Source organism: Diadema antillarum, unplaced genomic scaffold (genome assembly GCF_040938485.1).
Source record: "Diadema antillarum isolate AM-2024a unplaced genomic scaffold, OU_Dant_1.0 seq00001476_RagTag, whole genome shotgun sequence".
NCBI classification, from domain to species: Eukaryota; Metazoa; Echinodermata; class Echinoidea; order Diadematoida; family Diadematidae; genus Diadema; species Diadema antillarum.
Genome location: NW_027272215.1, coordinates 220,494 through 247,716, shown reverse-complemented (window position 1 = coordinate 247,716; position 27,223 = coordinate 220,494). Strand labels below are relative to the sequence as shown.

The following is a 27,223-nucleotide window of genomic DNA, read 5'->3' as shown; positions in this document are numbered from 1 at the left end:
GAATGAACTAACAGTTACTGTAGCCCTAAAAAGAAAAAAAGAAAAAGCGGGGAACACATTTTCTCTACACCCGGGATCCCGTTCCATCAAGAGGTCTGCAATAAGTTTAAGTTGCAATAACTGCTGTTCCCATGGCAATGATAAAAATACTTATAAGAAATCTGATTCATGGTTGTTATCAATCTGGTAAGAGATTTGAGACTATAGTGAAGATGCAATCGTTTGCAAGGTGCTTTCGGAAAACGAGGCCAAGGAAGCTTGGAAGCTATCAAAATTTAAAATAAAAACGTATACTGTGCATCGACATCACAAGTTTTATTTACCTACAGGAATTAGCTATATATCACAGAGCATGAGAGAAATTTAGGACCGTAAAAGACTAGTTTGACCATTATACAGGTTATAGTCAGGTCGTGTGCTAAGTTACATGAACTGTAGTGTGTAGAAAAAATAAATACAAATACATGAGAGCGCTGCACTGCAAAGATGGTTACAATAATAGATCTATATTGCATTTTCATTTTGTTTTCATTCTTTATTTGTTGTTATAGCTTTGCTATGTTCTCACTTCCTTGTGAGTTTTATGTAAACGTAATATTTTATTTTGTGGATTGGAAATGCAATTTATTGAATCGGGTTGACTTGATACACGCACATGAAATGCATAAGGACATACTAAATCATAACTGACTGTCGGATTCAATTGCTTTATTTTTTTAAAGCAAAAATGGCATGAAAATAAATGAAAATACAATGATGTTATTGAGCAAAAGATATCCAACCACACCTCGTGTATCACCTGAGTGAGGCGAACATTTATCCCGGTACACCTTTCACAAAAACTCGCTTACTAAAAAGTGATAGGAATATTGTATCGCATTAATTATCCTTGAACCTTGATGAGAAAGTCCCTGAAGCAGCGCTTCCCATCCCAATCTGGGATGGGAATCTGGCATATATGCCAATCTGGCATATACCGTATGGCAGTATAGATCCATTCAACACTGTAGAGTTTGTATCTATACAATTTTAACCATTGGTGTGCAAGTGAAAAGGTTTAGACCCTACAGGAGGTTTCTTTATAATCTTAATTAGTCTCTTGACAAGAAAAGCAACCTCCTGCCTAGAACATGTAGAAAGCAGCAACTGTAAAGTTTGCATGTAATTGGTCTTGAGATGATAATAATATATGAATAATTTGTATGAATTTGTTCATCCTATAATGGTTATGCGCTCGCAAGGAATTTTATTACCTCCGTAAAGAGAGGTGCTGGTATAACATACACCGAAATGAGTATGATAGTTGCACTTGTAAGACTGACGTCAGCAAAGCAAAAGTTCTGTTTTCACCGAGGAACCGCTCAAACAGCCGCAGCGCCTCTCGCATGACGTTCTCTTCTCTATGTTCAAAGGAGGTCATCTACAATAGCCGACATAATGCGAACATTACGCGATGCAATCAATTACCGCTTTAGAATCTCCGACGAATATTCTGTGAAAAGACATTTCCGTCTGGCTTTGACAAGACACACAAACCAACGTAAGACAAATAAGTAATACGAATAAAAGTTTTTTTTTTTCGTATGCATGGTGAACAGATGAGCAAATGCAAGCCATTCTCGATCCGTTTTTAGCTGTGATGAGTCACTTCGTCACAGCCAAATATCACTATACCGACAGCCTTGATTTGAAAGAAGCAACCAGGCGATATGAATATATTGACTCAAAAGAAGGATTCATCAGAATATGAATAGAAATTTTGCATGACAATGAAGAATGAGGTCAATAATATATGACAAGTGTGTCATCTCCGCCCAAATAAAAGTGCGTCACCTATCGTGGGGGCATTATGCATCTTCACTTGGTGAACATAAGTGAATTACGTATATATAATGTGGTCAATGTATTGTAGGTAATTTCGCTGGAGCGGTAGGCATACTCGTCATCCTATAGTACGAAGATATCATGCTCTTTCTACAAAGGAACATTCCTCTTTTTTGTAGGTCTTCATTACTATTTTCCAGCGATATCGACGAATATGAGTTCTTGCTTGCTGTCCACGAGAGCGAAATTTGTCCTTCTGCACACATAAGTTTATGCAGAATTGTATTTTGGTAAACATTCTTTTTGGTAAGATTCGCATGAGTAAGATGAAGAGTGACGTCAACGTGACGTAACTTTAAAAGAGGGCCATTTTAGGGTGAGTTCTTTTTGAATGGGCTAAGATTATTTGCTGCATATAATGGTTCTATTTTTTTTAATGAAATTTGCATTATCATTTCTGATTCTATTTCTAATTCTTGTGTAGATTTCGTGAGTCTCTTCAAACCAGCTTTCCGTTTTCTCTTCCTCATTATGTTGTTGAATTAAAGTATGATTGTGAGAAGGCTACCCTTCAATTCACAACGCATCAAAAGGGTCAAAATCTTTATTCTGAGATAAAATCTGTTGGCTGGATGATGAATCATTTGATCACCTGATTGCGGGCTGAATCCACCTCGAAATCTGCGCCTCATTTCCTACATGCATCATCCAAACTTGTGAATTAATGAGCCAGTTAATGGAGCAAATTTAGATAAAATAATGTATCTAGAACGCTATAGTTTATAGGTAGGTTTTAGGCGTGTATACTCTGCAGAAGTCTATGCGTATACATGTGTGTGTGTGTGTGTGTGTGTGTGTGTGTGTGTGTGTGTGCGTTTGTGTGTGAGTAGGTGACTTGTTTTGTTGATTTATTGGTTCTGTTCTTGAGTGACGCACCTAAATTGCTCAGGTACATTATTTCTTCATGTACAACGATTGCGCGTAAATGAACAGAGTGGTCCGTCTGTACTTGAGTCAAGGATATAGGGCACAACATGTATTAGTCATACCACTTTGATATAAAGAAAAAACAAACCAACAAAAGAAGGGATACTATAAGGTTCAGTCACCACACAGGATAATCAAGTTCGTAGAAGTGTACAGTATGGTGTAGCTTCATCAAACCAATCAGAAGCAGTTTCAAGCCGCGCCATGAAATAATTGGTTTAGATGATTGGTAGCCGCAAGCATCAGAGCACCCACTAAATGAGGTGGAAAAGGAAAGCTCACATTAATTACAATGTATTTGTGTGTAGTCACCATTTCGTATACAATAATTTCTTTACTGCATGAGAAAAGGCGGAAGTGATGGTGTTTTTAATATAGTCAAAGGACTAAACCCTGAATTTTACATTAATAATATGCTAAATTTTTGTTAACTGTTTCTGTCTTACTACTGTTGCCTTTTAGGTTACGGCACGACAGTTTGTATTTGAAATAAAGATATATACTTCACCCTCCTTAGCTTCCATCTGTATCACATTTTTGTCACATTACATTCAGAGAATTCGCTGAATTACGGGGAAAAAAAGAGAGAATACGTACCTCACACTGCCTATGTAATACTTAGTCTTTGATGCAATACAATTACAATCTGTTCCAACATCGTGTCTTCAGTGTGGCAGGTGTTTCCAATGCATCCATTGATACTTTCTATGGTCTTATTGCTGTTGTAATGTATGTGATCATTGGGCCGAATGCATAAACGCTAGCAATTGCTTGTGCTAGCCTTTTACCCGAATCCGTATGCATAAAAACAAGCAATTGCTTGCAAGCAGAAGCTTTTGCTAGCAAGCACAAGCTATTGCTTGCTGCCCGCAAGCAATTGTTTAGAGACCAAGCATTTGATGAAAAACGTATGCATAAAACATACCATTTGCTAGTTCTTGCTAGCAATTTTACGATTTTCCAAGCTCTGTAAATATGAGCTTGAGCTTTTGCTTAACCGGAACGTTCCCTTTTAAGTATCATTTTCATATTTATGAAAGAAATACCACACTTGTGAAGGAGTGGTATAAATCTACTAGAAATTACTCATAAGTAGTGTAAGAAACTTTTTCATTTCAACAACGGGAATGTCCAGTGGTTAGCACGCAAAATGTGATGAAAAACAGGTAGGATGTCTGACTTCGGTGGAGAGCGAGGAGACCTCTCTCCACGTGCGATCTGGCAGATCCGGGCTGCTGTAAGCTGCAGTGATGGGAATCAGCCAGTAATACGTGTGTGTGTATAGATGTGTGTGTATGTGTCTGTGTGTGCATTTCATAGCTCTTCTGCTATGTCAGGAAATGTTTCCACACACACATGCCCTTTCAAATACATGCTGCCACACTCGCCTTTGTTCTTGTGTTCGCACAGGCGTGACATCCCTTTTGTTGAAAACGCAAGCAATTGCTTGTGCGGGGCAAGCAAAAGGTATTGGCATAAGCAAAAGATTATGCATATGGATTTAAGCAATTGCTTGAGCTAGACCTTTTGCTAGACGAGCTTGTGCTTTTGCTTGAAGCAATTGCTTACAAGCATTTGCTTGTTTTATGCATTCGGCCCATTCCCTGCCTTATTCTCTCTGGATTGTGCCGTACGGTTTCTTCTCACTGATAACTCAGTGTTATCTGGGGAGTGTTTCATGAAGTCGAACTTAATTCAAGATTGACTAAAAATCATGGTATGCCACTGGTTTCCCTGTTCAATTTCATTAGCCCAATCACCTCCCATGCACTTCAAATTATCTTCAATGTTTACAGAATGATTACAATAATTCCATTGTTATTTTTTTTTAGTCTTGTATTATCAATGGCTACATAAAAAAGGGCTCGGTCTCCAAAATATTCATTTTCATCAGAATTTCAGTTGAGCAATATTAAAGACACACGCAGCATACCATAATTTTTAGTCAATCTTAAATTTTAAGTTCGACATAAATTCTTTGTGAAACAATCCCGAGGGGCTTTGGTTGTTTACTACTCGTCTTCGGGCTGCCAGCGTATCAGCTGACTTTGTATACAGTAAATCGATAAAAGCAACAGGTGCAAAAAATGTGCACTCCATTGTCTCGATCCACCATTTATAGATTTTTTTTTACCAAGATTATTTTTCTTTGTTGATGATGCTGTTGTTTCAAATTCATGAAATTTTTGTCAAACCAAATTACTCCGGTTGAACGCAGCAACATCGTTAGAAAGATTCGTTAAGTCTATAAAGCCAGATATTGTGTATTGTGTTGTTGCTGTTGATGTTGTTGTTGTTGCTGCTGTTGCTGTAGTCTTTCCTAAGTGTGTCACCCTGACAAAAATAAAATGCCCTAAATACTACAAAGTATGGCAGAACGGGTAGGATCTTTACATGACAGCTGTGTGTTGATCCTTTTGCCGCCAATTAAGTTCGAGTGCGTGTCTTTTTTTTTATCAAACAAAACGAGAGATGCTCAGTACAGGTAATAGCTTCAATTTACAACCCCCTCTGAAAGCTTTTATTATAATTGTTTGTTTAATTCAAGCCCCATTTTTATCGACGTGGGTGGCTTACGAGTTTACGAATCTTTTTAACGATGTTGCTGCGTGAAAGCAGTGTATTTTTGGTTAGAAAGAAAGCTCCCCCATATTAGTGTATTGTTTGCCTAATTCGACTATATATTTTCCACTTTTTATGCTATGAGGCGTCCTTGCTGTACATTACTTGAAACTGTGCTAAATTTTACCCTTCTGGCGTGTAGTCGCTGTAGAAGAAAGGGGCAAGAAAAAAAAGAAACAGCTTCAGGTTGTTGCCATAGGTATTTGGCCGAATGCATAAAACAAGCAATTGCTTGTAAGCAATTGCTTCAAGCAAAAGCACAAGCTCGTCTAGCAAAAGGTCTAGCTCAAGCAATTGCTTAAATCCATATGCATAACCTTTTGCTTGTGCCCATACCTTTTGCTTGTCCCGCATAAGCACACAAGCAATTGCTTGCGTTTTCAACAAAAGGAACGTCACCCCTGTGCGAACACAAGAACAAAGGCGAGTGTGACAGCATGTATTTGAAAGGGCGTGTGTGTGCGAAACATTTCCTGACATAGCAATAGAGCTATCAAATGGCACTCATAAATGCGCACACAGACGCACACACACATCAGACTATACACACACACACGTACTGGCTGATTTCCATCACTGCTTATAGAGATAGCCAGGATCTGCCAGATATCACGTGGAGAGAGGTCTCCTTGCTCTCCACCGAAGTCAGACATCTACCTGTTTTTCATCACATTTTGCGTGCTGACCACTGGACTTTCCCGTTGTTGAAATGAAAAAGTTTCTAACACTGCTAAAGAGTAATTTCTTGTAGATTTATACCACTCCTGCACAAGTGTGGTCTTTCTTTGATGAATGTGAAAATGATACTTCAAAGGGAACGTCCAAGTTAAGCAAAAGCTCAAGTTCATTTTCCAGAGCTTGGAAAATCGTAAGCAATTGCTAGCAAGAACAAGCAAAAGGTATGTTTTATGCATACGTTTTTAAGCAAACGCTTGGTCTCTAAGCAATTGCTTGTGCTTGCTAGCAAAAGTTTCTGCTTGTAAGCAACTGCTTGTTTTTATGCGTACGGATTCGAGTAAAAGGCTAGCACAAGCAATTGCTAGCGTTTATGCATCCGGCCCAATGACGATGAACACCGAATTTGGGATGGTGAAAATACGGAAATCATGCATTAACAGATAGATCATGTAGATAGTTACGTAGGCCTTTATCATTATTTGGACGATACATATTAACCATTGGGCAAATGAGCAATTGACGTTATGGCCATTGGGTTTTTTTTTTGTGTGTGAGGTATTCTCTGATATGGAGTTAGAACACACTATCCTCCAGAAAGATCATAGAAGATAATTTCAGCGTGTTTTGGAGATAGAACTTGGCGTGTTTGATATTTCAAATCATTTCCAGACTTTTCGATAATAATTAGATATGACAATTTCGATTTGAATCAATCTAAAAGTATTTTTTTTTTCAGTTTACCCACGCTTTGCTGTCTCTACAGTTAAAGACTCCGCAACTTCTTTTCATAGTACAGTGTAATGTGATGATGGATAAGATGATGTTAACATTATAAATTTGTTGCGAGAACTCACAGAACTCTTGAAGCAAGACTACACTATGTATGTTACAAGATGTTAAGTGGTAAAGGTGTTGTGTGGTTCAGATTACTGTATGGCTTGTTGTGGATATGAAATGGACTGAACAAAATGCTCAATGAAATGGGTTTTTGTAGAAAGTAAAGTCACGTTGTTTCGTTGCCTTAGCTCAACCATGAAATAAATCCGACTGTCTCCTATAAGCTGATTAGGATAGTTTCCCAAAATGATAAGCCCTAATTACTATATTGGCATCGACTTTAGCGAGTACTACTACCAGAGTGGTTGGCGAGGACATCAGTTACGTTTCTGTAAAACATAAATGCACGTGGTAATAGTAACAGTGACAAAACTGTTGATGACAAAATATCTTGGATAATGGCGCTGATAAATATCGTGACTACTGGTATGACGAAATTTGAAGTAATAGTATCCATATGCACGCTGTATCGCGGTCCAAATATATTAAAGTAGGTACATGTATTTCATTGGAGGCAACAGTAACTCACTGTTTCCATGTTTTCGTGCAATGCAAAGGCTTCAGTTGGCAGTGTTTGTACGACGGAGAGAGCGAAGAAAAGAAAATAATGGAGGGGGTGGGGTAGGGAGGGAGTGAGGGTATGTAATTATGTGAGCCTGTGTATGTTTGTTAAAGGGGGGGGGGGGGGGGGGGGGGGGGACGTGGGAGAGAGAACACCAATTGTCGCAATGACTAAGCGAAACCAAAGCAGAAATCCCCATCACCAGTCTAACAGCCCCCGTATGTAGCGCCACGCGCTAGTGAAGTCCTGCGTGGTGGATACTAACGCAGCGGCGGTTGATTGTACGGATTCTATTCGGACATCGATGGTGTCGCCATGGCAACCAGCGTTTGTTATTTGGCACGTGGCGGGAAACCCGCGAACGCCGGGCAAACAAAATGCCGATCATCTTTCGCAGACGCTCTTTCCATTCTGTCCATCTTATATCTATGGCTATCGATCAAAATGCCTGCAAGACTTCGTCCCTTCATACACGCCTAAAATATGTGGCATATAATTTATGCTCCACTCACAAGTAATCACGCACACTCAGTCAGTGTATTTATACTTATGTGTATGAAAGTGTTCATTGTGTGTGTGTGTGTGTGTGTGTGTGTGTGTACATATATATATATATATATATATATATATATATATATATATTATACATATACATATACACATACATATATGTATATACACATACATAATATATATATTATATATATATATTTGTGTGTGTGTGGGGGGGGGGGGGTGTCATAGGCCTATATACAGGTATGCATGTAATTCTATGTGGACATACTTAAATATTTTTGTTTATCACTGTAGTATTCCTGTACAAATTTTTGCGAATTTCACGCAGCAAGAGACTGGCGCGAAAATAAAAGCACTCAAATATTTTTGCATGCAATTATTATGTTCCAGTAATGACTGTCCTGGAGGGCATTTCATGAAGCATTTTGGTCGGATATTTTTGTGACAAACTGTTATAAGCTACCGAAATCGTTGCATCTGATTGGCTGAGGGCAAATTTCTTCGACAAATCTACTGGACAAAACGCTTCATGAAATAGCCCTCCTCCCCCCCTCCCCCCATCCCCCCTCCCCCCCCCCCCCCCCCCCGATTCCGCGGAATTACAAACAAGTGAAGTTCTTCATACTCGGCCAAGCGCGACAAATTACGCGAAAATAACAACGCTCACAGTAATACAGTTATATCTAGAGAGTGAATCTATTATTTTAACAGGGACTGTGAGCCCAGCGCTCCCACGGCTCTTGCGACAGTAGACTGTAATCATGGAAATTTATACTATCTCGATGATGATACTTCGACGACTGTTTTATATATAACATGCGCAAAAATGAACAGTGGAGCGTTCAAAATATAAATATGATATCGAGGCCTATACTAGGTTTAAGTGGATATGCTCCGATTGCAACAAAAAAGAACAGAAAAAAAGGATGCGATATGTCATTTAGATTTGGAAAATTTCGTATTTCGCTGGGTTTTCTGTATGTAAGATGTCGATAAAGTAAGTGCCTATATACGAGTATAAAATTGTATCTCTCAAGGAGTCTAATCTGCCCTGTGAGAAGGCTGCTGTGGCTATTAACCCTGTGTGTGTGCCAGCGACCTTTGACATTGTATACATCGCTATGGGGTTTTCTGTGCCATTCGCTTCTCTCAAACACAAAGGATTAAGAATCTCCAAAATTTTGAGAATTTTTTGTTTTCTACCTTCTCCCTTATATTCTACTTCTTCGCTATAGCCATGAATATCTTTTCTAATGATGTTTAACCACAAATGAATCTCAAATATGTGGAGTTAGCGATGATATTCCAGAACACGCCGGAGGATTCCACAAGATTTGGTTGTGTTATATGACAAGTGGATACATTCTTTTCTCCAAAGTTGATTGCAAACTTATTTAGGCTTCAGGGTAATATATTATTCCATTTGCCTTCTCAAAGAGGTAAGCTAAGTGCCCTTTCATAATGCTAGAAAAGCGAAAATATGTTGAATTCTCTTTATGTTTTTCTTACATCTTTGTATACTGTGACAGCATGACTCGTTGTGAGTCCTCTTATCCAGGTATGGACGGTAACTAAACTGTACAAATCGTAACTTGTCCAATTTTCCTCAAACTTCGCTGATGTGTTTATCTGCATTCACTTCCCTACTAGAATGAACACAGTGTCCCACAGTGTGTTCACACAGTCGACTATGTGAAAACGCTCAAATCTAACAGTGTGAAGATGATTTCACACTGTGTTGTAGTTTTCACCGAGTGTTCACATAGTACTGCTTTGTTCTACACTGTGAATTGATGACTCACATCGTGTTCACATTTTTAAAACGCTCGAATTTAACAGCTGTGGAGAGATATCACACCTTGTTCACAGTGTGTTCACACTGTGTTTCTCAAAATGTGAGACACTGTGTTTTTTGTGGGGTACATATCCATTTAACCATTCACCTCCACGAATGACTCTGTTATTAGTTTCATAGCAACTGTGGAACGGGCTATAATGTAAAGCGAATATGTGATAAAAGTTGATTTTCTCCCATAAGTATAAATCTTTCCTGCCATAACCTACTCAATCATCATAATCTACTACCTCTATACAGCAGGTTCCTTAAAACCAAAAATAATAGCAGGTTCTGTGCACCATGCAAAGGCACTATTTTCCCTTCGCTTGAAAGTCATACTGTACGCATGAGTTTGAAAACTCGTTAATATTGATGACTGTCAGACCGTACACTTTACTAATTGATTTGTATACGAGAGTATTGACATGCGTTATGCACTGTCTGACTATATGCCCCAATTTGCATGTGTTCAGTGTGTGCAATGTTGTACGAGTGCTGTTGAAAACAGAATGATGTGAAATAAGAAAACAAAGTCAACATTCTCACCAATCGAAATTATCCCACAATCCTTTCTCCTATCCACTTTATATTCTCTATCTATCTCAGGTTGCATTGACACATTTATGTTCTATAATGTTCGACTATCATCATATATGACAGGATCCTCATTTCATTTTAGTACAGGTCGAGAGAAATAAAAAAAAAGGAAAGAAAAAAGGAATGCAATACAATGTTGATCCTTTGATTTCTTTGCTGTTACTCTAGATAATATTGGGTTAATCGACTTTAGAATGGAGAGCAATATAGAGTGTGTTAGGTGTGTGTGTGTGTGTGTGTGTGTGTGTGTGTGTGTTTGAGTGGGTGGAGAGAGAGAGAGACGGAGAGAAAGGGAGAGAGAATAATTGTGATGTTCATTGTGAAAGGGAGGGAAGATTGGCAAAAGCGAGGAGGATTCGTTGTCATGGCGACGAACAGCAGTCATGTATGGGATATGCTCATCTTCTCCCTTTCCATTTCCATGGAAGTCAACACACAAAATTCTTTTCATGCGGCTTGGCAAACTCGGTACTGTTGTCATGGTAACCCTCTCATTCCAAGCTCCACCCCACCCCCATCCCCTCACAAACAAAAAATAGCGGGCATCCCAAATCACTTTAGAAATCTGCTCGTGTTATTACTTGACTTTCGAAGTTTCTTTCTTGTGGTATGGAGCTTTGAAATTGCCATGAAATATTGGCATTTGATTCCTCTGTACAAATTCAAATCCCACAGCTCAGTCAGTCAATCAATCAATCAATCAATCAATCAATCAATCAACACTTATTATGTATTTTCTCGAAAATAATAATGAAATAATAATTGTGTAATGTATACTTTATAATTATATTTTGCTATAAAACTGTTTTCGTGAACGAATGGAAATTACCCTGCTGGAAAGAGCACAGTGACCCACAGTGTGATTACAGTGTGATCACACTGTGTTCACAGTGTGTTCACATAGTCGACTATGTGAAAACGCTTCAATTTATCAATGTGAAGACTATCTCACTATGTCAGTGTATGTGATTTGGTTTTTCACTTATAGTAATATTCTGTTTCATACTGTGAATTCATGACTCCCACTGTAAATTGGTGATTCACCTTTGTTCTCAATGGATTCCCACTGTTAAAACGCTCGAATTTAACAGTGTGAAGAGATTTCACAGTGTGTTTACAATGTGTTCACACTATGTTCAAATTGTGTTACACACTGTGAGACACTGTGTTCTTTCAAGCAGCAGAAATCTCAATCGAATTAAACTGAACTGAGTCAGGTGCGTTGCTCTATCAGCGTAGGGATGTAGAATAAAATGTACCTCTACTTCCATGATCAGTGCATAAATGAATTATCGTTAGGTGTATTGAAGCCCACCCCCCCCCCCCCCCCCAGTTATGGTTGCCGCAGACATTAACATCATAAAGAAAAAAAGGATCCCCACCCAACTATGTACGTGGTGCATTATACTGCGATGAAGAATTTAACGTGTCATAACTTATTTCTTATTTAGAGAAGTGTCGATATGAAAGGCACGCCCTGAAATATTGATGAAATTCGGGTATAGTGTGTAGTTCGCAACTTATAGCAATGTTTAAACAAATTCTGTTTCACGCACAGGCAAGCACACGCACTTTCCACAATTATGAAATACAAGTCAGTACGACATCTACATGTGTGACAGCGTCTTAGCCCTACTGTGTAAACCTTTTCCCTCGAGTTATAAACATCAAAGTGGAAAATTGAAAAGTAAATTTCACCTGACGTTCTTGTCACGCTTATCTTAATGCTATGGAACTAACAATACAATAACAAAATACAATCATATAGCTTTAAATACGTGCTTTGGAACGAACAATACAATAACAAAAACAAAAACAAAAAACAAAAACAAATTCGTGCCTCCTGTATATTTCGACTGAAACATTTTGGAGCATGCAGGGATCCGGGAGTAGGCGTAAGCGCGCAGATCGTGGAATCAATTTTGGCAGCTTCCTCTAGGTCAATCGATACAGTGTTTGTCTTAGCTGAATGTCACTATCGCAAAAGAAGGGCGCCATATACATTGCAATACAGTCCATTCGTATCACGTGATGCGTTCCGGTTGTTCTCATTACAAGACGACAGTGGTGCACCTTTCAAACTATTACGCTCGCGAAGGTTACTCATTGTGTGCTGCCCGACAAATCAATTCGTGTTGCGGACGGTGCTGTTGACATGCATGTCAATGCAACATGATCATAAATAACATGTAAAACATCTGTTGCGCACAACGATGGATATAGCATGGACCTTTGTGTATATTTACTTGTGTGTGGGTGTGTGTGAACATAATATCATGGGTCTTGTGATGCTAAAAGCGTGTGTGTGTGTGTGTGTGTGTGTGTGTGTGTGCGCGCGCGCGCGCGTGTGTGTACTTTTATCTTGAAAGGAGACCTCCGGATGATTTTCAGATTTTTACAGTTGAACAACCATAAATTAATTGTACTGAGGATAGATTTTCAGAATTTATGATAATTGTGATGAAGATTAAAAATATTTTCGAAATTTATAACAAATTGCAATGAACAAGGATGATGGCATGGCAGGGTCACCATAAGAATGCATGAGTTGGGTCTCAATTAAGCAGAACAAACCAAGAAGGCATGCATAGATTATGCGCAGGTGAACTCTCAAGCAAGCGGTATTGTAATAGAATTACACTGCTACATATCTGAAATATGTGAGCCCCCAATGTGTCAGCCTTGTTCAGTGTAATTTGTTTCAGATTTTTCAAAGTATTGTTTCTCTGCTCAAGAACCACAATAAATTCCACAAATCTATACATGGAGCTGTTGATTTATGTACTACATGATGTGAAATTATGAAAATCGTCTGGAATGCCCCTTTAATATAATTGTTTTCTAAATCTTTACAGAAAGCATCTTAATAAGTATGTTGTAATAATCACAATTTATCAACCACCTCAAGAAAGTAATTTAGATAATTTAGGCCTACATGACAAAACAGTGACTCACCATTTTTCTCTTTTCTTTGTGTGACTGTAATAAATGCACACTCCCAAGCACAAAAATATGTGCCATTATAATAATAATGATATGTGAGATACCGATAAACATAATGGCCCGAATTTACGAAGGTGGTTTAAACCTAGACCATGGTACAAAGTTTTGACGATTATAATACATGGTCTAAAATTAGAGTGAAATCAGGCTATCTTTGACATGCGCGTATAGTACAATATGCGCGTCTGTTATTGGACGTATGTTGTCGTACGCGATCCGTCAATCGTATTTACGCAGTAGAAATTTGCATAAACCATCAGCATGACCATGGTTTAAATTTGTACAGTCGGTGTACCTACCATCGTGGATTTGGACCATTACGTCACATGAAGTAAATTCTTTACGGTGCAGTGTTATGTATAGCTCAATGAAATGCTCGTTTGCACTGTACGCAGATGTCTGCATATGGAGAGCTATAAAGAAACTGAAAGACAAACAAATCTTCTTCTCTTTTTTTTTTTCGTCCTTCTCCCTCTCTTTCAAATGACGCGCTATCAATATTGAATAACATTTAATACTGGCGTTCGGCGTTGAGTTTGTTCACGCATTTTCTCCTCTTTTATGCTTGCATTTCGCTCTTTCATTTTGATTCATGTCTAGTAGGGATAAAAGAACCCCACACACACATATTTTGGCGGGACTCTGCTTGCTTTTGATGACAAGTGTCAATATCAATCGGCTGAGAGGGAAAATGCCAAATCTCGAGGCACACTCTACCATCGTGATCAGTCTAATGTCGTGCGTCGATTCGGTTGGGTCCGCTGGTAATTGTGAGTGAGACTCTTTGAGCAAGCATTATGTATAAAACAAGTCATGTTAGACTCAGTACTTTGCGCGTGATGCGCCATTTTGAAGAAAAAAAACCCCACACAAATTTGATATTCTTCAAACTTTTGACATGTATTTGCAGAATACAGAAAAGAGTAGAAACTCTGAGAGCAAATACTCAGGAAGAAGATGAACAAATATTACAGAGTCGTTATTGTCTTTTTCCCCTTCAAAGCACCACAGCTAGTAATTACTGGCTGCTCATAATTATTGTCAATAATGCGTTAAGATAACTCCACACGATAGTGCAGAATACACGATTAAAATCAAGTTTCAAGACCTATATCTATGCAGATGGACATGTATGGATGTAACTACAACATGCGTGACAAGAACTCGAGGTAGTAATTTCCGTCAGATATAGTCTGTCCTTTCTCAAATGTGTAGTTCTATCGAACTCACTATCTCACTTGACTTCTATAGTTACCATTTATTTCGTCAAAGTTTGGCACAATGTTTATTTAAGAACCATCGATGCAGCTGCTAGGTGTTGATAGCTCCGTGATTGAAAAAAACAACAACAACAGCTCGATAAATACCTCTCCAGGCTCTCCTTGAATTTGCGCCACTTTTGTTTGTTTATTTGTTTGTTTGTTTGTTTGTTTTTCTGCACCAGGAGTATCTCAAGGGCTTTTTACACTTGTAAATTTTTGCTTAGCCCCGGACTATCGGTGGGGCTAAGGGGGGGCCTTAGCCCCACCGTTGGTACGGGACTATCCTTAGCCCACTTTCTGTTTACACTCGTTTTTGCCAAAGTGGGCTAGCCCCACCGATAGTACGGTACTATCTGGCCCTGCAAAATAGCAGGGGTTAGCACCGCAATTGCGGTGCTAGCACCGCAATTGCGGTGCCAAGCAAGTGAGTGTAAACAGAACGAAAAAATAATCCTGGGCTAAGCGACGGAGACGAAGTCCGACCCTCACTGACCAATCAGAAACGAGGCAATCAAGTGCTGCCGGTGCGTGCGTGTACGTGTACAGTACACAGCGTAATTATGAATATTCATGTGGTTTGGAAAGTCCGGGGCTAAGAAATACGAGTGTAAAAAGGTCAGTTTTCTCCTTAGCCCCGGACAAGAGATAGTACGGGACTAATTGGCGAGTGTAAAAAGCTGAAAAAATTGGTACGGGACTAACGATAGTCCTGGGTCAGAGAAAGTCCGGGGTTAAGAAACACAAGTGTAAAAAGCCCTTCAGGGTATCAAACATTTTTTTTCTTTGCTTCTTACCCTGATTCAGTGAATTCTTCCTTCTGGCAAAAACATTTTAGATAACATGATTACAAAAGAAGTATCAAGAAGTATTACAGGTATTTCTGTGTGGATTTGCTTTCTCGCACGCTGTATATATCAATGTGAGTTTCGAGTAAAACAAGCACACAAAGATTCCAGTGATTTGTTCCATTTGTTGCCGTTAGTCTTCAGCGCATTTTATCTTCAATAATCACCGAATTATGAGGATGTTGAGGGTGTTAATGAAGCAGGAGACAGGACCAAGAAGTCAAAATGAGGGAGTACATCACATGTATCTATACAAATTCAATTTCGAAAGGTAATAAAGGACTATACTTTGCTCGACATATTGATTGAATAATCCCTTTGCCCTATTGGTTGATTTCCACAGTGCCAATTTGCCACTCTTGATAATAGTCAGCCACTATAGTGTCACTAGGTATTACATCTTTCCTTCCACCGCTAGTTTCCTATAGCTGTATTTTGATTGGAAACGCACATCACCCAGCTCCATCTGCTTCTAACGGCCTATTTTAACCAATCACTGTTTAGAGAGAAGAAATCCACTCCAAAATTTTATCAATTTTAGAAGAAAGAAAAAAAAGGGAAAAATCCCTGCAAACGAGTGCAAAAAAAAAATCGGAAAAGAAATAAGGAAGTTATGACATTCTCAAATTTCATTTTTAAACCTTTTCTTGACCAGTCGTTGTAAATATATATTCAAATCAGCAAGTATATAATGTCAAACTCTTACAATTTCCTTTTCATTTCACAGAAATGACAAAAAACCCTCTCATATTTCAGCTGTATAATAAAGAGTTTTATGGCAAAATGGACAAAGCGCCATTTTTAGACACTTCAAAGTAAGTCCATCATCAGAGCAAAATTTAACCTTTCCAGTAATACCTCGATCACTTGTAACATAACAAGGAATCTTATAGAAGGTATGATTACACATATCCTGTATTTTCTTATCGTTTTCTTTGTTTTTAGCGGCTTTAATCACAAATATCTTAACTCTAACAACTAAAATGGATTTAGCTCGTTTGCGATAAAACTCTTCAAAAATTCTTTTTGCCTTAACACCATCCAAAATAAAAAGAACAGATGTTACCTCTAATATAGTTCAGTATATGGGAATATGCTTTTACCTGTATTAGCTAAAAATAATATTTTTTTTCGAATTTTATTACGTAATATACATGCAAAATTGTGAAGGTCTAACATCATCAAATCGCTCAAAATATTCGTAAGGACTATAGTCAACAAATGTTTTTCAAAGAAATGTGACATTTCAAAATGTTATATCTTAATAATTTCTTTTCTGATTTTCGTCACTACTGGAACGTTCTGTTTTGTCTTTTGGAACGTTCGTTTGGAACGTAATCATAGTGTTTATGGTAAAACACGTACCGTACTTATGGGTAAACTCGGCCTAGCGGGTAAAGTCGGCCCCCAGCGCGCACAGTACAACTAAACCCAATGTGCGCGCTGGGGGCTGACTTTACCCATAACTACGGTATATACCATATAGTTAATTTCATGAATTTGTACTCACGTATAATTCAGCTGAACATTTCTTGTACATACAGGAAGAGACTAAACAACATTTGCATTCTAAAATTTTATGCCATTGATGGAAGAAACTTGGGACAAATCAGGGGAAAAATAACTATAAACAAATGTCCCAATGCTGCATTATTTTTCTTGGAATGTATGAAAGAAATTTAACGTCATAAATGTTCGAAAAGGGTGAGGAATTCAATACTGACATTTTGAAATGGTCCCATCATTCGGAGTTCAAAGGTAACTGATAGCAGTTTCCTTTTAGGAGATAAGCGATACCCCCATTGGTTCCTAGAGAGACCACGCCCATTGGTATTTGGTAGACAAGTTTGGTGGTGGCTTGACATAAGCGATACTACCACACCTCACACACGATAACCCGGGGAGCAATGTCCGTCTTAATATATTACCAGTTAATTGCGTCAATACTGGAGCTAGCCTGTCTTCCAGCCGTGTTGCTGTTATAACCTATGTTGACAGCGAGTTTTGTGACGTATTGGTCACTCAGTCACTTCCGGACCCTTCCAAGCTTTTTTTTTTTTTTTTTTTTTTTTTGGCCACACAGTGTATATCATTGATTTTTACTCAGATGGCGGACCAATAACAGATAACATCGTGAGATAATATGTTATCATTCCCCCCCCCCCCCATCCTATATACCTGTAGCTGACGCTTGTACAGGTATACACACGGTATGGAATATGAGTGGAACTATAAAAAAAAAGAACATTTCATCTGAAAGGCAGACTACAGCTAGCTCAGTATGGAGCACTGAACGCCACGCGTGTATATTCACTGACCGACATTTCGCGATAAACCGACTTCGGATCTACACGCGCCGTGGCGTAGTAATCGGGTGTAAAGGATTATTTTAACACAAGTTGGTGTCTGTCGTACAGTGGAATAACACACGAGCATCACTGGTTTTGACCAGCCTTACGGCAAATCGAAACGAGTTCTGATTACATCTACTGCAGCTGTACAATCATGTAAGTGTGAATTAACAGTCGTAAAAATATCCCTGATGCATTATAGTCACTTGTTTGATAGCACAAAAATTTGTGTATTCTTTTGTTCTTTCTTTGTTGACATGATTATTGTTGCGTGAATGAACGTGGTGGAAACGAAAATGCGTAAAATAATATACAAAATGTGTGTGACTATACACGAGTCCTCAAGAGTTCGTAATCTTGAGAAACATGGCATTTTCTCCATCTTCAACAATAGACCATGTCCTCGCCATTTAGCTGTATTGTGATAACGGTTAAATTGGAATGTAGGTCCTATTTTATACACACGCAACGTGGGCAAAAATCTCAACAGCCAATCCTCGAAACCTCGATTTTAAGGTATAATAGCGGACGTTAAAAAGCGTGATTTTGATTGGTCTTTTCATACACTCTTACTATGTTTTTATTTTTGTTTGATTGGTTTTTTTTTTTTTTAACAGCATTGAGCGCACATGTAAACTGCCTTATTTTAAATCAAATTGTTTCAAGGCCAGCCACGTTTGATCAGTTACCACTTCGGAACTAACAAAAGATATTGAGATATATTTGTTTAAAAAAAAAGTGATTTACAAACGATGGATATTTCAAGAGTGTGGGTCATAAATAATAGACACAACGTAAGGCTGCATTTTACAGAGCACGAAAGCTTAAAACGGAATATATAAGTACAATTAATACAAAATTGTACATGGCAATACAATACAGTACGATATACACAATAACATGGAAACAGATAGTTGTGATTTGTGACATGCGGTCTCATTTATGTGCAATATAGTAAAAATGGAAATGCTGCCTCTAAGACTTTCAATAATTGAATAATTCATGACAGTAATTATACAAGGACCTGAATTGTTGGGTTATAAACAATTCTAGAAATCGTTGTTAGTGATATTTCTATTCTCGGCATATTTGGAATTCTAGAGATCATTTATTCTTGTTGTTGCTTGTTTTCAGACTTTGTTTTCTTTTAAAAGTATTGTTTACCATTGAGAGCAGTGATTCAAAAATGTTCGACATATCACATTTGATGTAATGTGTATAGGTCAGTTGTATCACAAAACATCCTACCATATAAAAATTTTGTAATAAAGCCTGAAATATAAGGAGATGTCATTATGTTTTCCCACTAAACAATAACTGTAGACGGTTTAGTCTAGAAAGATTTTTATCATAACCATCGCTCACACTATGCTGATTCAAATTTTTACATTGGTTGTTTCTATCCATAAGTCACATTTTACAACGATTTTGAAGCACTAGAGCTGGGTTTTTGTTTCATCTGCAAATGGAAAATAGATATACCTTTAACTCATTAACAACAAATCGCCAACCTTACTATTCCTTCCATTAAACAAACCAAAGCAAAAATATTTTGTTGCGCAAATCCTCCCGGACCAAGAAAACAATGAACACATTCACATGCGTAAAAATAAAGCGAGAAGGTTAGTGTGTCTGTTCATCGGTAGTGTGTATAAATCACATAATCACTGATAATGAAAATCAACAATCAAAACGGGAATTAAATTATTCAGTATTACTCAGATCTTTATTGTCGTTTCAGCATACACATTTCTTTCGTAACGTTGTGTCAAAATGCGCACTTGCTGATTCATTGTGGTATATACCTCGTCCCGCAACGCCAGCGATGTAGATCTTATCGTAAACGGGGATTGATTTTTTTTTTTTTTTTTTTTTACATGTAATACACATCCTTGTTTGTTTTGCAAATGAAGAAAGCACACACTTCCAAGCCGCAGAATTAACATATGCCTGGAATTCCAAATGTGTGTGCGCATGCGCGGCCAGCCAATATTTGACCAGGCTTTCGACTCTGTCATCAATATCGTCATACATTTTTGTTTGCTTTCATGCTCAGTGAGCCCCAAGTCGACCTTTGTGCCTTGACGCATTTTACAACACCCAGTGTACACACATACAATGCGAATTTCTCAAATATGGCGTGACGTTCATATTATGAATATCCTCTTCTGAACTAACGGTTCTACCCCACTGGGTTCTTTTGCAAATTCCCTTGCAATCATGATAAATGGCACGGTCGTTCTCTCTCTCTGTGTGTCTCTTAGCAACGTACTAATCACATGACAAAGATTGTGACAGTTCAATTTCTATCTCCTAGTTTTATCCCAAATCATCTATGAGGAACTATCATCTACAAAATTAGCTTGAAAATGATCGATTCTCACTTACTCTCTCTCTCTCTCTCTCTCTCTCTCTCTCTCTCTCAGCCATGTGCAAATCACGTGACCAAAGAAGTGATACCTATTTCCAGGCGTATTTAAAGGAAATTCAGTGCGCTTTTCATGTTCGAGATGCGTTTGATTACGTTGAACAAATATATATATATATATAATATATATATATATATATATATATATATATATATATATATGTGCGTGTGTACAATATATATATATATACATATATGTATATATATATATATATGTATATATATATACATATATATATATATATATATATATATATATATATATATATATGATACAAGAATACGGCTTGTACTCGCTCTTCTATCGAATCCAAAGAACATGAATTGACTGTAAATGTAGAGTCTCTTACAGTTTTTGAGTAAAATTTAGACCACCCCCGGCTCCTCCCCCCTTCCCCCCCCCCCCCCCCCCCAAAAAAAAGGGTAAAGAAATGAAACGAAGCACAAGAACACACGAAGAAACAGTGACCACAAAGCAATGTGTGGATGAAGAGAACCAGTGGAACACTACATTGTACAATGAAGTTATGATAACTTCGACTGATTTTTTCCCCCTCCTTGAGATCTGTATATCAATACGTGGTTCATACATTTAATCTGACCATCAATCATGTCAACTGTCTCGATTTGATGGATAACAATGAGGTTATGGGATCCCATCTTATACAAAGTAATAATAAGAGCATGATATCGGGATGACTTGCAACGAAAGGGTTTTCATTATTATTTCCTGTCAATGTTCAATATATCATCATTTTGTCAGTGGAAGTTTCCCTATCTTAAAATAGACAGACAACATAATTTTCGCACACACCAGGGAGGTGGAGCATTACTCTTTCCATCACCCTAACTGTACGCACCATCAGTAGCAGGTCTCCTGTATGAGATATCCATGGTGTGATCTTTGTTGGTTTTTCGCGAGGAAAACACATGACACGATTTGTGTTATGTGTTGCTTGAAGGTTTGTGTTGTGTTGTTGATTGCTGTTTCTGATTGTAATCTCCGGTTTAACCATTGACCTTTGTCCACAAACATCAAACCGTCCGGTTATCACAAGATACTGCTGTATTAAGAGGATGATAATCGAGTAGATAATGTCTGTTTTGGTCCATTTCTATCTGTTACAATCAGGTTGTCTTAGCCCCGGTTGCATTAAGTTCAGTGACTTGTATATATCGAGTATATCGAGTATATGCAGCCAGGACTGGATACAGCGCCCCTCCCATCACTCCCCCTCCCCCAATGCTGGTAATTATCTTATTGTACCCCTCTTCAGGAGTTAAGGTAAATACTACGGATACAGTCCATGATTAAGGTCTAGATGATATCTGCAATCAGTTCCCAGGTAAACTTCAGTATACCTCCTTCCTACCATACAATTGGTATATATTTGTCACTGTTTGTATTATCTTTACAGATTGGTGTTGGGGGTCTTTGATTTGGTTGGGGTAAGGAACGAATAGACAGGTTTATGAATCGGCTGACTAAATGTGACAGGTAATAATGGATATTGGCCAATGTTCCTGAATATCTCAGGCAACTTTATCTGCAAGGCACCTTTGTCTGGAAGGCACCTGGGCTCTTCTACCTAGCAAATATTAAACCTATATGACACACCTCCCTATCTTTCACAAGAACGAAGATACCTATACCAAAACATACATGACATTCACGTACTGCTTTTGCGTGTACCTTAGAATCAGGAAATAAGAATTTTGCACTCCTCAATCCAAAACGCGTCTAGAAATTCTATAACTACATTGTATCTTAGTATTTTCATTGGAGCACGGTGGTAAAGTTGTGACTGCCCAGTATGTCTATATAGCAGCGTGATATCCGAGTTCTATTTTGCTCGTAAAACCCATGTATGGGCAGAGGGCTTTATGTTTCTCCCGAGTTCTGGCGTAAAACGTGTGAGGAAAAGCCGTAGAGATGGCAATGTCGTAGCTATTAGAAAGCAGGTCCTTGTAATCGTAACATGAGGAACATTCTTACAACATTCTTTTGAATTCACCTACCCTGTAAACCTCTTTTTTCTGCTACTTTTACAATAATTTCAAACCACTACGAAATGGATACCCCTATATCCTACAACACTAGCTCCGCAAATACATGATAATGAAAATTTCAATAACCAATCTGAAACCGTTGTTTACATAACGCTGCAAACTTTACTTAGCACTCTTTTTGGGGGACAACCATCGATTGTTATTCCCCCCCCCCTCGACATGCCCGCGTGATAATTAAAACGATAAGGTTCTTTTCGATCTTCGGACATGTCATGCCATTTTTTCTCTTTTTTTATATAGTGCTGTTATCAATACTTAATCAGTTAAACCATTTTCACCCTTCTCTCCTTTTACATTTCTCTCTTCAACAGAAAAACATCTCTTCCTCAATCAGTGCCAAGAGTACTCATGGATACTAACAAGAAGGAAGGGAAATGATTTTTGGAGCAATCGTTGTATTTGTAGGATTGAACTTGTCACCCACCGATCGACCACAGATCGTCCGTAAACCCAGACAGAACTGAGACATTATGAACGGCGTTTACAAAAGCAATAACGCCGACGATCGCATTCTCCTGCGACCGCCGTCGACCATCGGAACGCAGACGAATTTCGACAACGAGATACAGGGTTTCGACAACCCCCTCCATGTCGAGCTCGAGACCTCGCTCGACAACGGAGCCGTCAAGCACACCGAAACCAACGGGAACGCTCACCACCCCGAGGCTAACGGCACGGCCGTTGCCAATGGGACGTCGACGACAAACGGTGCTGCTGCCTCGCCGAACGAGGAGTTACCTCCCAAGAACGACGTCTCGACGCCGTCCGATGGCGTCAATGACGACGAAGATGACAACCCAGACTGTGGCTGGTACAAATGGCGACCAAACTGTGTACAGGTATTTAAACTCCTCTACAAATACTGCTCGATAGATTTCGAGACACTCCGCTATTAATCTCACACGATTTGATAATACTGGCTTAATTTTGTAACTTCAGGAGAAATTTCTCCACTGTCCTTGACTGTTCTCAAGATGGGTTGATACTTTATATCGTAAGGGTGGCAAGGTGGCTCATTCGGCGGCACGCAAGCTTTGCAATCAGGTGGTTTTTACTTGCAATAAGTTATAGCTGACCACGGTTGTGTGTCATCCTCTCTATCAAGAGATAGAATGGTCTGTGCTTCAAGCAGGACATGAAATGAAGGTTCTGTATAAGATCATCACAATTTAAAAAAAAAACCCACCTCGCCACTCGCAAAAGGGCAGGGTGCAAGCCGGTGCAAAAATAATGGTCTTTCAGATTGTCTACATCAGCCTTCCGTCATTCACCTGACGTACACGCACACTCCTAATACTGGCCTGAGGTGCCAATCCTTCTTGGTTCTCCTCGGGGGGACTAGCAATAGTCAGCAAGAAATGGTATCGACTATAGATACCAAGGCAAATATGCGTAGAAATGAAACATTTCCCAGCTAAATTAACATGGAGCTGATTTTGTGGCAAAAAAAAAATGATTATGCTGCGCCTTGAAGACCAAGATAGTTCACTTTGGCTTGAATACCCCAAAATGTTTTTTTTTTTCGCACGAAAAATGCAATAATTGTCTGAAGGGTCTTCGCGTTTTTCTTTATAGATATAGTGAATAAATGATCTTTATAATTTAAACCTCATTGCACAAAGAAGATACAGATTCATTACAATATGCAGTTAACCACTAGTGATAAACGCAATGAACTTAATATACGCATTCATGCATACATGTATGTGGGTGAGCGTGCACTTATATAAATGTATCGTATAATTCAGGATCTTCTTATGAAATTCTGTGATAGATATATTGTTATAGTGGGGCAGATAAAGTGAAAAAAAAGATACTCACATCCGGCGGAGTCTATGAAATTTTGAATATAGGATCATTTTGAGACGCTGATTAAAAAAAAAAAAAAATTGCCGGATCCAAGAGATCTGACCACTGAGTCTGCCGCCATTTTGAATTTCAATATGGTCGTCATCACAAAACATTTAGAGATCCCTATCTTCCCTTTTTAATGACATAGGCCATTGAAATTTGATACATAAAAGCATGTAATATGTTGACTGTTAACAGATTGATTTGACATGTCTGACAAGCTGCACGGCAGCCAATTTGAATTTTCCTACATAGTTGCCACGTCGGAGTGTTGAAAATCCCTAAAGCTAGGGTTTGTAAATTAGGCTACCTGATTGAGCACGCGTTTGTAATTTATTGAGTGCATTATGCTTTATTTCTGCTGCACTTTTTGGCATGCCCCGTGAAAATTAGTCGTGACATTAATCTTTTCAGATGTATTGGAATTCAAAATGACGGACATAGCGTTTGTCAGACACATCACACTATTCTAGTTTTAACCCAACATGTTAAAATGCCTGTTTGCACCAAATTTCAGCGTCACTTGTCATTTAGAACTCGAGATAGGGATTTCAAACATTTCGTCGTGGCGGCCATATTGGAATTCAAAATAGCGGCCATTCGATGTTTGTCAGACACTTCAGATTAATCCGTCATTGAAATTAACATGTTGAAACGCTCTTGTGCACCAAACTTTGGTGCTACAGGTCACTATAGAATCCAAGTTAGGGATCTTAAGATATTTCGCAACGGCGGCCATATTGGAAATCAAACTGGCAGCCGACCCAGCGATCAGATCGCTTGGATCCGGCAATTTTTTAAATTAGCACCCCAAAATATCCTTGGATGTAAAATGTCATACTCTCTGCCGGATATGAGCATCTCGACCAATTTTTGTTACATAATTGCCCAACTGTTATATTAATATTCATTCGTGTATTGTTTATAATAATTATTAGAAATTCGGGATTTTTTTATTCAGTAATAAATCGTACAGCTCATAGTGAGTACACATTCTTTGAATCTGTCTTTTTTTTTCTTCGCAGTGCTGCAACAACATCGTCGGTTACACATTCTTCCTCTCCGTGTTCGTCATCGCCCAGGGCATGACCGTCAACGGGCTCGTCTACGTGGTCATCACCACGCTCGAGCGACGATTCGGCTTCCCCAGCGTCAAAAGCGGTCTGATCTCGAGCAGCTACGATTTCACCGTCATGGTCATCATCATCTTCGTCACGTACTTCGGCGAGAAGGCGCACAAACCCATCTGGCTGGGCATAGGTGCACTCATCTTCGGTGTGGGGTCTCTCATATTCACGCTTCCGCATTATATAACGGGGGACTACCAGTACCAGGTAAGATCTAAAGTTAACAAGAATGACCTAAGCCAAAGAGACATTAGCATTCAATTCAATTCTATTCAATTCATTTCAATTTGATTTAATTCAATTTAATCTAATCTGATTTGATTTAATTTAATTTAATTCAATCTCATTTTAATTTGATTTAATTCAATTTAATTCAATTTAATCTTATTTTAATTTGATTTAATTTCATTTCATTTTTTCGACGAGAACATAGACATTTCACTTTCTTTAATAACAAAGAATAGCCCAAGGTTTCATAAGCAAAACAAAGCAGTATAGAGAAGAGTATAGAACAATTGTGGAACCTTATAAGTAATTATACATTGTCACGAAAAGCTGAAGTGATGATAATGAAATAACAATAGATGCAAACTGCGAAAAAATGGAGGGACCCACTAAAAAGACTGAGCTTGTAGAATATGGGCCTCTTAGGGAAAGAACGTCGATAGAATAGCATATGCTACGAAGACAGAATGTACTAAGAAAAAACAAATATTTTAGAATATATTATATAAATCATATTCATTATATGTAGAAAACTTCGGCTACAGTAGATATCATACTGACATTTATACGTCAATACGTGTTCAAACCAACATTCCTTACAGCTTTTATAACTGAAATAACTAAACAAAATATTTTGAAAGACCTGAGTTGATAAACCCACAATCACATATTTTTCTTTCATTTTTCATAGATCAATATCGATTGGAGCTGTCATTTCTCATTTTATGAACCCCCTTTATAGCTCATAAAAATAAAAAAGTTACTACAATGGATTCGACACTCCAGTGATTTATTTGCGTTACACCGAGCGTTTCAATTACAGTTCGACCTCGATTATCCGGCCTCCTTTTTATCCGGAAACCTCTATTATCCGGACGCGTTCACACAGTGAAGGACTTTTTTTTCATCCAAAAATTGAGAAAAAAACAGTGACTCAATTAAAAATTTCTACAAAACTGACACGATTTACCTACAATATTTCCGACAGAACTAACATAAATTCACACCACATTTTCATCGTAAAAGTAAGTAGTCCTGGGGGGCGTTTCATCAACGAGTTCGTCGGAGTTTTCACCGACGAATTTGCTATCAGCCAATCAGACCAAGGATTTCATTAGCTTTTAACAGTTGTCAGTGTAAATCCTTGCGTCTGATTGGCTGATAGCAAATTCGTCGGTGAAAACCCCCGACGAACTCGTTGATGAAACGCCCCCCTGGGGGCCCGTTTCATAAAACTTGTCATCAGTGACAACTGCCACAATTCTATGACAAATTTGCTCTCAGCCAATCAGATGCAAGGATTTCAGTAGCTTGTCACATCTATGACAACTTGTTAATAATGACAAGTTTTATGAAACGGGCCCCTGATCTATAAAGTCACCATAAGAACATGGATGGAAAACTTGTCAGTAAATCATGGCGCAGTTTTGCGGGGTACGCTACCTGCCTAGCTGCCAGTGCACTGGGACGGCAGCTTGGACGGCAGCTATGTACATTAACATCGTGTCTCCCATGTCCGGCCAATTCGCTTATCCGGATGAGCGCCGGTCTCGACATGGGCGGATAATTGAGGTCGAACTGTATAATCTAATTATCTGGTA

General features: G+C 38.5%; 1 protein-coding gene across 1 annotated transcript in view; it reads left to right on the top strand.

The window, feature by feature from the left end:
- Window positions 1-27,223, top strand: part of LOC139709880 (solute carrier organic anion transporter family member 4A1-like) — a 57,671-nt gene that overhangs the window by 14,600 nt on the left and 15,848 nt on the right. Inside the window, exons 2-3 of the mRNA XM_071621834.1 lie at window positions 22,731-23,258; window positions 25,296-25,604. Coding sequence (XP_071477935.1) covers window positions 22,890-23,258; window positions 25,296-25,604 — 678 coding nt within the window. The 5' untranslated portion in view covers window positions 22,731-22,889. The remainder of the gene's footprint in view (window positions 1-22,730; window positions 23,259-25,295; window positions 25,605-27,223) is intronic.